Here is a 13,341-nt window from a genome sequence, read left to right on the forward strand (position 1 = left end):
TAGGATACTTGTTTGCAGTATAAAAGCTGAGATGGGAAGGCAGAGTATAATCATCTTTGATTTCAGCTGGGAACGTATGTTCTATGTGACTCAAATCCTTGGTTGCCTTGCTAATATCTCCAACTGACTGTGAAAGCACCATGAACATTGACTTTGGGGTTACAAATAGATTTAAGTGTGTAGGCAAATTTGCAAATACAGATTGTGTGAATGGGGGTGAACTGTATCAACTTTTCCAATTAAAACTGTAACTCAATAATTATTTTTATTGGCAAACTGGCAACATGGCAAACTGAAAAAAGGAATAGAAAAAATGGGTAGAGTTTCCAGGTGCATGTTAGAAACAGTCTAGATTGCAATGAATAAAAATTTATAAATGATTCTATTGAGGATATAGACAAAAAGAGGTACAGTTGCAGAAAAAGCTTCTGTCTTAGCCAGTGTGTTTGTAATCCATGGCACAATGTTAGTGAGAATGTAAATGCTAAAGGCTGTCATGAGGAGGTTGCAGACAGAAAAGAAGCTTGTGTTATTAGATAATGAAGCAAAGGCAATCTGTGTTATAAAGTGGCAAAAAAACTTGACTAAATTGTGTTCATGTTATAGTGTTATATAGTAGGTAGAATTTGCAAGTGACAAAATTGGGAGTTTAGCTAAATCGATATCTAAGCAATGAATTGAAGCTATAGCTTTGGCTCTTCGTGACAGCTGATAGCAAAATTTGAGAAGAATGAACTTAAAGACAGAATTGTTAAGCATAAAGGAAGCAGAACTTAAAGATTTAGGAATTTCTCAGTCTACACATATTGCAAAAATTGTGAACACTAAGAATTGGCCAAGAGACCGTTTGATAAAGATGAATATAGATATGAGCTATAAACTTAATTAACTTAACTTAATCCAGCAAAAAAATTACTAGTTTGAACTTAAGAGGAAGGAGACATAATGGAATGAAGGCTGCTGGACTTCTTGAGTTTGAAAGGATGGAACCATAAAACTATTCAGCTAATAGGTACTATTTTTCAAGACAATGACCCTCAAAGCAATTCAGAAATCATCAAGGTTGCCTCCTCAGTTTCAAATTTGGGGCTAGGTTAGGAAGGGTAACCTTTCTCATTTAGAGATAGCTTTCACCCAAAGCCATGTGTGCAGGGTCATCCATCAGCTCAGTGGATCTGGAGGACAGAACATTGAGCCAGTGAATATTATTCTCAAGCCTTAATATCTCATGGAGTTTGCCTTGTGGTTTGGACTTTCCTGGATCTCCTCTATTCTTTCTCATTTCTCCCTTTTGGATTAGATAATATTCAGATGACATTTTGATAATATGATTTAGATAATATTCAGATGACATTTTGGATTTTATACTTTAGACTTGATGCTAGAAAGAGTTAAGACTTTAAAGGCTCTTGAGATATAATGAATGTATTTTGCATGTGAGAATCTGGACATAAACTTGGGGGCAGAGGCAAGGGCAGAAAACTATAGTCTAATTGTCCCCCTCAGATTCATATGTTGAAATCCTAACCTTCCGGGCTGGGGATATAGCTCAGTTGGTAGAGTGCTTGCCTTGCATGCCCAAGGCCCTGGGTTCAATCCCCAGCATCACAAAAAGAAAGAAATAAAGAAATCCTAACCCCCAAAGTGATGGCATTAGGAGGTGGGGGCCTTTGGTGGGTGATGAAGATGTGAGGATAGAGTCCTCACAAAAAAGATTAGTGCCATTATGGGGGTGTGGCTGGGGTTGTGGCTCAGGGGTAGAATGCTCGCCTAGCGCTTTGTGAGGCCCTGAGTTCCATCTTCAGCACCACATAAAAATAAATAAATAAAACAAAGGTATTAAAAAATAATTTCCATAATTTTTTTTTTAAAAAAAGATTAGTGCTATTATAAAAGACACCCCTGGTGTGGGGACGGGGCTCAGTGGTAAAGTGCTTGCCTAGTGCGCACACAGCCCTGGGTTCAATTTCTAGTATGAGGGGCCGTGGGAAAGAGAATAGAAACATATTTTGAAAGAGAGAGACTGACCCAGGGAGTTCCCTTGACCTTTCTGCCTTATAATGTTACAGTGACAAGTGACAATATGGCAATTTGTGAACTAGGAAGTAGGCCTTCACCAGACACCAAGTCTGCCGGTACCCTGATCTTAGACTTCCCAGCCTCCAGAAGTGTGAGAAGTAAATTTCTGTTGCTTTTAAACCACCCAGGCTATGGTATTCTGTTATAGCAGTCCAAATGGACCAAGGCAAGCTCTATTTCACACATTTGTGTTTCAGCATTGTTATCTCGAGTTGTAAACATGTGCAATTCATGTGCATGTTTAGACCACAGATACACCAAAAGCGATTATTTTTGGTAATCTAAATGAGCAGATATTAGGGGTTGACGCATAAAATGGTTATTAAAAAGATTTGTTTCTAAAAGATGGTTTCACAGGGTTTTAATTGTTAACTCATCACTTGACTGCTGTGTATAATTCCATTAATTATCTTATGGAGTTTGAAAAGCAGATTCAGTTTTCAGGGTGTATTATTGATTTCCACTTTGCGATGCATGCCATATGCATATGTATGCTGATAGCATTTTATTTGAATGTAGCTTTATTTTCTATGTTATATCTCTCCAGGCCCAAAGCAGCCTAACAGAACCCTAGTTATTTAACCCCCAGCAGGTTCTCCATTTGTTTAACTGACTACCACAGGGTTGCCACAGATGTTTTATTTCACTCATGTTGCTTTCTTTTTCTGAAGGGCACAAGGATGAGTTTGTTGTGCCAAGTTCTTAGAAAGCAAGCAGGCTTGCCAACAGGTTTGTGGAGGTTCCCTGGGGATGCCACAAAGGGGGGAGATTTGTAAATGCTAATAGACAAACTGCTGCAGCCCCTGGGAAGGTTGTATGGGCTGCTGCTGCTGCTGTGGATCCTGCAGAGCTGGGAATTGTTTATGCACATCTCTTGCTGGCTGTCAGGAGAGTAAGAACTGATCTTGTACTCAAAAGCCAAAGTTAGGGCTGTGTAGGAATTTATTGAGTGGTGTCAATCCCTATTTTATGTAGCCAGGAATTTCCTCTGGAGAGGAGGAGTCATCTGAACAACTTAAAGACATGCAGTTTATTTTAACATACTACCAGAGATCTGAACCACATTGGCGTGTCCCTCCTGTCTCCAGCTTCCTGTCAACCTATCTCTACTGTCCTATCACAAGCCCTAGCAAGAGAGGAAAACCTCACAGTTAATTTAAAGTAGTCTTTAGTTTGAAGCTAAGAATTAAAAGGAGTGAGGGAGTCAAACAAGCTGTTCTCCTTGATTCCTTGCATCTCTCATGTTCTGTTATTCTTGGTTCTTTATTTAGTGAAGATACAACCAAAATTTGTACCATCCTTTTAGGTCATAAATTCTAAGTGAAGACCTTTTCTCTGGGCAACTAACTTGCAATGCACTGTGGTCTTCATGGATAGATACTTAAATTTAACAAATTTAAATTGATTTGGCATTTCATTATTGTTTTAAGAGAGCAGTGCATAACATTAAACCTGTCAGACAGCTCCTAGTTGTTTGCTCATGTTAGATTTCTTTTTTTAATTTTAAATTTATTTATTTATTCTAATTTGTTATATATGACAGCAGAATGCAATTCAATTCATAGTACACAATTTTTCATGTCTCTGGTTGTACACAAAGTAGAGTCAAACCATTCCTGTCTTCATACATGTACTTAGGGTAATGATGTCCATCTCATTCCACCGTCTTTCCTACCCCTTTGCCCCCTCCCTTCCCCTGCTTTCCCTTTGCCCTATCTAAAGTTTCAACGTTCCTCCCATGCTCCCCGCCCCCCAGCGCCTAATAGAAGAAAAAGTAGGCCCAAATCTTCATCATATCAGATTAGGCCCCCACTTCCTTAACAAGACTTCTATTCAAGAATCAATAAATGGGATGGATTCAAACTGAAAAGCTTCTTCTCAGCAAAAGAAGCAATTAGTGAGGTAAATAGAGAGCCTACAGAATGGGAGCAAGTTTTTACCATGTGAACATCTTATAGAGCACTTAACTCTAGGATATATAAAGAACTCAAAAAACTTAACATCAAAAAACAAACAAACAAACAAAAAAACAACAACCCAATCAATAAATGGGCCAAGGAACTAAACAGATACCTCTCAGAAGATGATATACAATCAATCAACAAATGTATGAAAACACGTTCAACATCTTTAGCAATTAGAGAAATGCAAATCAGAACAACTCTAAGATTTCATCTCACTCAAGTCAGAATGGCAACTATTAAGAATACAAACAACAATAAATGTTGGTGAGGATGTGGGGAAAAAGGCACACTCATACATTGCTGATGGGACTGCAAATTGATGCAACCAATCTGGAAAGAAGTATGGAGATTCTTTGGAAAACTTGGAATGGAACCACCATTTGACCCAGCTATCTTACTCCTCGGTTTATACCCAAAGGACTTAAAAACAGCATACTACAGGGACACAGCCACATCAATGTTTATAGCAGCACAATTCACAGTAGCTAAATTGTGGAACCAACCTAGATGCCCTTCAGTAGATGAATGGATTTTAAAAATGTGGCATATTTTTATATGGACTATTTCTCAGCATTAAAAGAGAATAAAATCATGGCATTTTGGTAAATGGATGGAGCTAGAGAATATATGCAGAAAAAGCATTTAACAAAATACAGAACCCCTTTAGGTTCATGTTAGATTTCTTAAAACCTGAACGTGGATTCAAATACCTCTCAAAGGTATTGTTGAAATGAACTTTTGGGAAAAGCTTTGAGAAATCAAGAGTTAAGGATGGTTGTTTTTTCCTAACTGTAATTTGTGAGCTACATATGTTAGAAACTTTTGTCTAGGGATGGTAACTTTTAGTGGGAAAAACATCAAAACCTCTACTATAAATTTACAGCTTTGTAGTAAGTGCTATGGATTAACAGTTTAGTTAGGAGGCCTTTGGCTGCATTTAGCAGATTCCACTCTAACTAGCTTGAATAACAAGGGAATTATTGATTCACAGAACTAAACACAGAGCAAGAACAGGCTTCAGGGCCGGTGCAATCCGGTGTCCTAGGCTCTGCTTCTCTGGAATTCCAGAATTACTTCATTTGTCCCGTCCTTTGCAAAATGACTAGTGATTTTTTGCTTTGCATTCACGTACTACATTGTTGGGACTCCTCAACTTTAGTGCTGTTGACATTGGGTACAGATGATTCTTTTGTTTTTGTGGGATTGTTTCCTGAGCATTGTAGGGTATTTGGTGGCCTCACTGACCACCACTTGATGCCAGTAGCATCTGAACCCTGAATATTAAAAATATCTCCATATATTACCAAAGGTTCCCTGGGGGACAGAAACACTCTGATTGAGAACAGCTGGTCTAAGGGGAAACAGACCATTTCAGCAAGTGGTTTTCTGGGGGAGAAATGTGTTCTCTAGAAGACCTCAAACTCTTAAACTTTCTCTTTTGGGGCTAGAGATGTGGCTCAGTGGTAGAATTTGCCTGGCATATATGAGGCCCTTGGTTTCAAAGTTTGAATCCCCAGCACCACTAACAAACAATAAGATATATCTTTATATATATTATTATGATATATATATATATATATATATATATATAATTATATATATGTGAAACTTTCCCTTTTTGTCTTGCTGGCTCAACCTAGGTCACTCCCTGATTCCTGAACCCCTCACTGGTGAAGGAGTTGGATTTCCTCTGACTAATCAGGCCCCCACTGGAAAAAGTCATGATAAGAGAGAGAAGAAGCCAAATATGAACCCAATAATATTCATCACCACACTCTAAATTTGCCTTTTTTTTTCTTCCTCTCAGTGAGGATTATGGGAAGAACTTTAAGGATATTACAAATCTTATCAACAACACCTTTATTCGGACTGAATTTGGCATGGCTATTGGTCCTGAGAACTCTGGAAAGGTGAGATTCATTCCTACATCTATAAAGTTGGTACTTGATAACACATACAGGGCTGTCTGATGTTAGTATTAAAATAATCCAGAGATACACAATATTGTATTTTAGTTTAGTATTGCTGAATTTTTAAAATTAGGCATAGTTTAATATCAATCACACAAGAATCTTAAGCACACAGGTTTTTCGGTACCTGTCTAAGATGCATCAAAATCTTTCTACCTCTGTTGCAGTTTTTAGCATTATGTGTGTACTCCCCATGACAACATTTTAGTCTCTTGGGAAACTAACAAATCTCAAAATTGATCAGGCTCAAAATTGCAGGTATAATGTATTAGCTCAATTCAGAATGATTTTTTTTAAGATTAATACTTAAGGAATCAAATGGAGCAACAAATCTTTATATAATCTAAAGAGTTTAATGTCTGGTGAAAATGGCACAAGAACTTTCTTTGCTAAATTTGATATTTCTCTTCCTGGTCAGGTGATATTAACAGCAGAGGTATCTGGAGGAAGTCGTGGAGGAAGAATCTTCAGGTCATCAGATTTTGCAAAGAACTTCGTGCAGACAGATCTCCCTTTTCATCCTTTGACTCAGATGATGTATAGTCCCAATAATTCTGATTACCTGTTAGCCCTCAGCACTGAGGTGAGTCCAGTTGAGAAGCTTGGCTTGCCTGTTGCCATTTTTATACTTTAAGAATAGACTGTCTTAAAAGGACATGGTAGCTAATGCTTTTATGTTGGCTTTTTTCCCAGTGTTGTCTTACACACAAAATATGTATTTTTTACTTTTCTTCCCTATTTGATAAAGAATATGATTTCTGTTTGCTTTCTATTCAGATAAGGATAATGTAAGTTGCCACTATAATTTTTTAAGCAAATAGATATGTGCTATTGAAGAAATGAACTAAAAATAATTTAATTCTTGTTGTGCTACCAGAGATAAGTGTAAATCATCAAATTCCTAGTATTTTTATTGTTCCTTTCTGGTGACCAAACCACATCTTTTTATATTTTTTTCTTTTTTGCTAATTCTTTGGTTATGTATCGATTTCTGCCTTTGACATTTCATGTATTAAATATCCAAATCCTCAACTCCCTGAGCCCCCTACCACATTCCTATACTATCCCCAGAAACCAGTGTCCCTCACTCATTGACCCATCTGTCTTCTGAAAGTTCCTTGAAGAACACATTCAGCTCTTGCTGTCATGGAAGACCAGTCTCCAGACCTGGAGTTGAGGGTGCCAAGTGGCTGAGTGGCCAGACTATGATGGTCAAAATTACACTTTACGCTTATGTGACTTTCCTTATAAGTGTATATGTCTATAAGTAGACTTGGTATAGTCTACTGATTATATAAGTATATCTTGTATATAAGTATGTATATAGGGTATGTAAGTAGACTTACATGGTGTATAAGTAGAGTGTATATGGTATAAGTAGGCTTGGTATACTCTACTGAGCAGCAGCATCCAATGGGAGCATCTGACAAGTGGGTTAAAGATGCGAATCCCTAAGCCTCAACCCAGATACAAGAAACCTGTGACTTTTGCTTGCAGTGGCTCATGTTTTTATCTAGCTCCCCAGCAGGGCCTGCACTCTAAAATTTAAGAGCCATTGTTGTGCTGACTATTCTGGGGCAGAAACAAGACAACCAACTGTGGACTAGGCAGGCAGGGCAAAGGTGACATGGAGAGGATGAAGGGCCAGGAAGAGAGGTCCAGGTGCTGAGTCTTTCGTGGGGAGATGTTTGAGTAGAGATGAGGCTGAGAGGTGCTCCAACAGGGTCTTATTTATACTTAGCTGATGGAGGCCAGAGGAAGGGCTTGCTGGGGTGCTTCAGACCTTAGAGAAATTAAATGGAGCTAACAGACCTCCATGAAAATAGACAGAACCATGGATCTCCTCTTTGACCCTCTTATCTCCAAGTATCTCAAGCACATTAAAAAAAAAAGCAAAAAAAAGCAATCCTCAAGAAGGGACAGAAACAATCTGTATTTTTGCCTGGAATTTCTTCCAATTAAGGGTAAATTAGAAATGCTATGAGGTGATTATTACCAAAGGAAGGGGGATGTTGAAGAATGGTGGGTGAGGGTGGGGGAGCACAGAATATTAACTCTGTCTAGATCAGCCCCATTCAGTTTCATCTGTACCAGAACATCTCTGTCCTATCTCCACTGAAGGTGAGCTCAATTAACTCACGTTGTCAATATAACTGACATTGTCAGTCTTCATATTATTGAGTCTGCTGCATTTCAAAGTATTGGCCATCCCTCCTTTGGGGAATCCCACTGGCTTGGTTCTGTGACATCATTCCCTTTGTTTACCTTTCTGGTCATTCCTTGTTGGTCTTAAACACCTTTCAACTACCCTTAAATGCCCCCTGCTCATTTTGCTCTGAGTAGTAATCTCTGCCACTTTTACAGTTTAACTATCACTTATCTCTAGCCCTGGCTTCCCTGTAGGGCCTCAGAGTCCTATCTTGCTGCCTCCTTGGTATCTCTAGCTGTATGTTACACAGATACCTCAAACTCAATCCAAAACTGAACTTCTTCCATGTCCTTCTCTCAGGTGTGCTCTTCTTCCCTTAATCCTTATGCTAGTTAATGATACAACAATGCATTCTAGACCCCAACCCCAAACCCAAAGTGATTGACTTTGAGATAATATGTGCTTAAGGACACCCACATATACCCACATACACACCCATACCTGTACTACCCTACAGGAAAAGTCATCTAGTTCCATTCTAGCTTCTGAACTCCTACTGGTCCTATTCCTCAAGGCTATGGTTGAAATCCTCATTAACTTTTTTTTTTTTTGGATACAAGGGATTGAACTCAGGGGCACTTGACCACGGAGCCACGTCTCCAGCCCTATTTTATTTAGAGATAGGGTCTCACTGAGTTACTTAGCACCTCATTTTTGCTGAGGCTGGCTTTGAACTCTTGATCCTCCTGCCTCAGCCTCCTGAGCTGCTGGGATTACAGACATGCCCAGCCGCCCTCATTAACTCTTTTTTTTTTTTTAGTTGTTGATAGACCTTTATTTTATTTATTTATATGTGATGCTAAGAATTGAACCCAGTGCCTCACACATGCCAGGCAAGTGTGCTACCTCTCAGCCCCAGCCCCAGCCCCCCCTATTAACTCTTAATTAAATTAATGTGACAGTTGGGCTGGGGATGTGGCTCAAGTAGTAGCAGGCTCGCCTGGCATACATGCGGCCCAGGTTCAGTCCTCAGCACCACATACAAACAAAGATGTTGTGTCGGCCAAAAACTAAAAACTAAACATTAAAAAATTAAAAATTAAAAAATAAAATAATTAATGTGACAGTTATTTATCACATGTCCTACTTTCAGTTGGGACCTTCTGAAATCCATCTTTCCCATTCTCATCCAAGTATGCCACTTAAGAAAGGGAAACTGTAGAGTCTTCCTCCTGAGGAGAGCACCTCACTTACAGTGCCTGACCTACAAGGAGGCTCTCCGTGAGCTTGCCTCACCTTTCTTCAGAGCATTAGCTCTGCATTTCCTCACCTATGCAAGTTGATGTTCAATGGCTTTGAGCTTCCTACACGTGTTGCTTTAGTACCTCCTTGCCTTTGCAAGACTGATCTAGCTTTGTGCAGCAGCATCTCATCTCCATGTGTGCCTTATTTTGGTTATACTGTTCATTTCAGAGTGGATGCGACTCTCCTCTTCAGGAAACTCTCTGATGCAGTGTTCCTCCCCTCCCCACTTCTACACTAGGCTGTTTCCATGTCATTTACCACCTGGCATTGACCTTCTTATCTATGCCCCTTGTGAGCTCCTTGAGAGTAGGGAGTGGGTCTTATTCATCTTTGTATCCCTTATGTAACATCCAGTGGGAGCTTCATATGTATTTGTTATTCTGAACTCCCAAGACCCTGAAGGAGCCCAGATGAGCCATGTATGTATCTGTGAAGCTCAGGGAGCTCTGGTGGAGCCTCAGAGTGTGTGTTTACTGTCCTGTATGATCAGATATGAATTATTAAAAGTCATACAAGCAGCTGCACAGGATAAAGCTGGAATTTTGATAAGTCATTTATAATCTTTCAGAATGGCCTGTGGGTGTCCAAGAATTTTGGGGGAAAATGGGAAGAAATCCACAAATCAGTGTGTTTGGCCAAATGGTGAGTAACAGAAGATTCCATCTGTGCATAGCCCTAAACCTTTTCTGATAATGCTGCCAAAAGTCACATGAATAAATATTGAGCACTTACTATGTGCCAAGTACTCTTCAGGGTGCCATAAGGGAGAAAAGGGTATGACACAGACCTCAACCTGGAAGAACTTCTATTGTGCTGGAAAAGAAGACTTAGTCTGACTAAATGTTAGAATATAAACAAAGCACGTGATTGAGTAGCTTCTGCCTGCAAAGGATTTATTCTGCATCTTGTGACAACTTTAGTTTGGGGATAAATGCTTCTCTGCACCCAGATTTACGCTCCCTTGTCTAGGAATTCATTTTAGTTATGTAGAACGTAGCAAGTAATCAGGAAGAAAGCTGAACGAGCTTTCAGACTGTGAAAGGCACACTGTCCATTCACTAGAATGTACTCACTTCTCTTGGCAGGATGCAATGCTCCCATCGGGTGCCTGCATAGAGATGTCGAGGTTGAGGGAGCTCTTATTTGAGAGTCAAGTCACCTTGGTTCCAACCTGGCTCTGCTGCTAGACAGTGACTTAACCTCCCTGGACTTTTGTTTTTACTTTGCAAAATATTTGTTTGGGGAATGTTGGGGGTGGTTGAGAAAGAGTTGAATTAACAGGGCTGGGGTGATGGCTCAGTGGTAGAGTGCTTGCCTAGCATATATGAGGCACTGGGTTCAATTCTCAGCACCGCATGTAAATAAATGAAGGTCCATCAACAACTAAAAAAAAAAAAGGAAAGAGTTAACTAACAGCCTTCATACCTCCAAAATTCTGATTAGGCTCAGACTCTTGTTGAGAGTGTCTCTCTTTTTTTCCTTTGACTAATTTCAACAAAATTGTTAATCTGTTTTCCCAGTTTGTAGCAGATTGCTGCCAGAGATGAGCTAGTGGCTGCTGGCAACAAGCACATGACAGTATTAGAATTATAGCCTGAGAGCTGGAAGGAGGCATAAAAACTATAAGAGAACAGACAAAACTTAGAGCTTGTAACAGTATGAAATTATTCATTGCTTTATCAAGAAAGGATACGGACTTCAGTAACTTCTAATGGGGACACTGTATGATGGTTTGATATGATTGATGTTCCTAATGATGAACTATAATCCCAAGAAAGAGTTTAATGTACTCTACTTAGGCAATCAGGAAAATGTGTAATACACATTTGAAATGTCTACCAAAATTAATTAAAACTTAAAAAAGTGGACCTTTTCCAGAAATGCTCATTCAGTGAGGTTTTGACAGCAACACTGTGGTATACATACCACATTTGCTCTCATTTAATGCATTTTAATGAATTTTGCTTGTACCATATTAGATGTAGTCAGGAATGAAGTGATTTTTAAGGGAATTAAGTTAACAAATGTTTTCAATTCTGTTGGATTTAGAAATGTAGCACATGTTTAAGAGTATAGAAAATTTGATCATTAGAATTCATCTTTAAAATCAGAAAGTTCCGTTAAAATGATATTTTGAATTCTATGCAAGGTTATTCACTTTTATAATTCATTACTTTGTTTGACTCTAAATATATTATAACAGATACTCACCTTTTAGATGTTTGCTGTCTAGGAGTTTACAACCTGAAGTCCTGAGACAACAGGCTCAGACCCAGCAACTTTCGCTGGTAGTCATCTCTAAGTAACATTAGGGTCTGAATCTAGTTCCCTGCAAACTCCTTTTGCAAGTTACATTTTAAGTAACTCAACCTCTGACCTAGTTGTCTATTTGAAATGAAAGAACTAAATTAGTTAGCTCATACAAATCATCAAACTGGATTCTGAGAGGAAATAAAAGCATAAAATTTAGTACCTGACCTGAAGAAACCAATGAGTATGAAGGAGAGATATGAGGCACACACCGTGCTATTAACATAGCCAACTGGGAGACAGTGAATGTCAAGTGGCTGATATGGAGGGCAGTTTCTCAAGTGTGTCACTGGTGACATTTTGGGCTGGATAATTCCTTATTGAGGGCTCTGCTCCATTATAAGATGTGCAGCGGCCCCCCTGGCCTGTACCTGCTAAATGTTAGTAACAACTCCTGCCCACCCCACCCTCCACCCCAGTTGTGACAACCAAAAATGTCTCCAGACTTTGCCAAATGTCTAATTTTAGCAGTGTATTCATGTAAAGCAAATATTATGCTACAATAGACCCTGATTGAGAAATCACTGCTCTAGAAGCTTGCATCAAAGAAGCCTTCCAGTTAGAATGACAAGAACGCTTCATAGGAGAGCTAGATTTTTAAGCTTGAGTTTGTGAGGGTACAGTTTGGTTATGTGAGAGAAAAGCATTTTACGGGGGAAACAGTATGACAGAAGAGGCAAATTTGGAGAGTTTAAACAGATTACTTTGGCTGCCTGAATGCGCCCCCATAATGGTCTAGGAGAAACATGGGGCAAGGCCCTAAGGATCTTGGTAGACCACAGGAGAAATGGGTGCACAGTAGCAGAGAAGGCTGTCAGTTGGTGCCTGTGGATGACATTTACTAGACTTGCCATGGGCTTTGTGACTAAGGTTGATATAGCCCATCAGCAGCCTTAACCCTTTTTTCTCCCCTGTCTTTGCCTTATATAGGGGGTCAGAGAACACCATCTTCTTTACTACCTATGCAAATGTCTCCTGCAGTAAGTATGTTTTAGTTCCACAAAGGGTGTCCTGGTATCCATTCATGGTAGAATATTCTGGATTGTGTGAGATAGAAACAAGACTATTCCATTCTCCTGAAATTTTGATAGCTAAAGAGACCTGTTAGTGATTTTTAAAATCTTGAAAGTACAACCAAATTACTATTCTGTGCCCATGTCAAATAAAAATGTAGGCTAGGACTGGGGGTAATAGTCAGTGGTAGAGCACTTGCCTAGATGCACTAGGTCCTGGATTCAGACCCCAGCAGCATGCATCCCTGTGTGTGTGTTCATGAATAGGCTGAACATGGAGATAGTATACTTAATTTTAGCAGTGTATTTATATAAAGCAAATATTAGGCTATAAACAATAGCAAATTGAAATGCATCATGATTTCTGCAAAAGAACATGGAATGGCCTGGCATGGTAGCTCACACCTGTAATCCCAGCTACAGGGAGGCTGAGGCAGGAGGATCACAAGTTCAAGGACAGCCTGGGCAACTTAGAAAGACTTGTTTCAAAATAAAAAATAAAAAGCATTGGGGGTGTACCTCAGTGTTAGAGTACTTGCCTCGCCATGTGC

General features: G+C 39.4%; 1 protein-coding gene across 2 annotated transcripts in view; it reads left to right on the plus strand.

Annotated features, from left to right (window-relative positions):
• Window positions 1-13,341, plus strand: part of Sort1 (sortilin 1) — a 67,794-nt gene that overhangs the window by 30,723 nt on the left and 23,730 nt on the right. For both annotated transcript variants that reach the window (XM_046467154.2, XM_046467155.2), the window contains exons 4-7: window positions 5,851-5,953; window positions 6,432-6,596; window positions 10,036-10,109; window positions 12,708-12,757. In XM_046467154.2, the coding sequence (XP_046323110.1) occupies window positions 5,851-5,953; window positions 6,432-6,596; window positions 10,036-10,109; window positions 12,708-12,757 (392 nt within the window). The remainder of the gene's footprint in view (window positions 1-5,850; window positions 5,954-6,431; window positions 6,597-10,035; window positions 10,110-12,707; window positions 12,758-13,341) is intronic.

The sequence above is a fragment of the Marmota monax genome, unplaced genomic scaffold (genome assembly GCF_021218885.2).
Source record: "Marmota monax isolate L192 unplaced genomic scaffold, Marmota_monax_Labrador192_F-V1.1 WCK01_AAM20220418_F8-fsc00181, whole genome shotgun sequence".
Taxonomy (NCBI): domain Eukaryota; kingdom Metazoa; phylum Chordata; class Mammalia; order Rodentia; family Sciuridae; genus Marmota; species Marmota monax.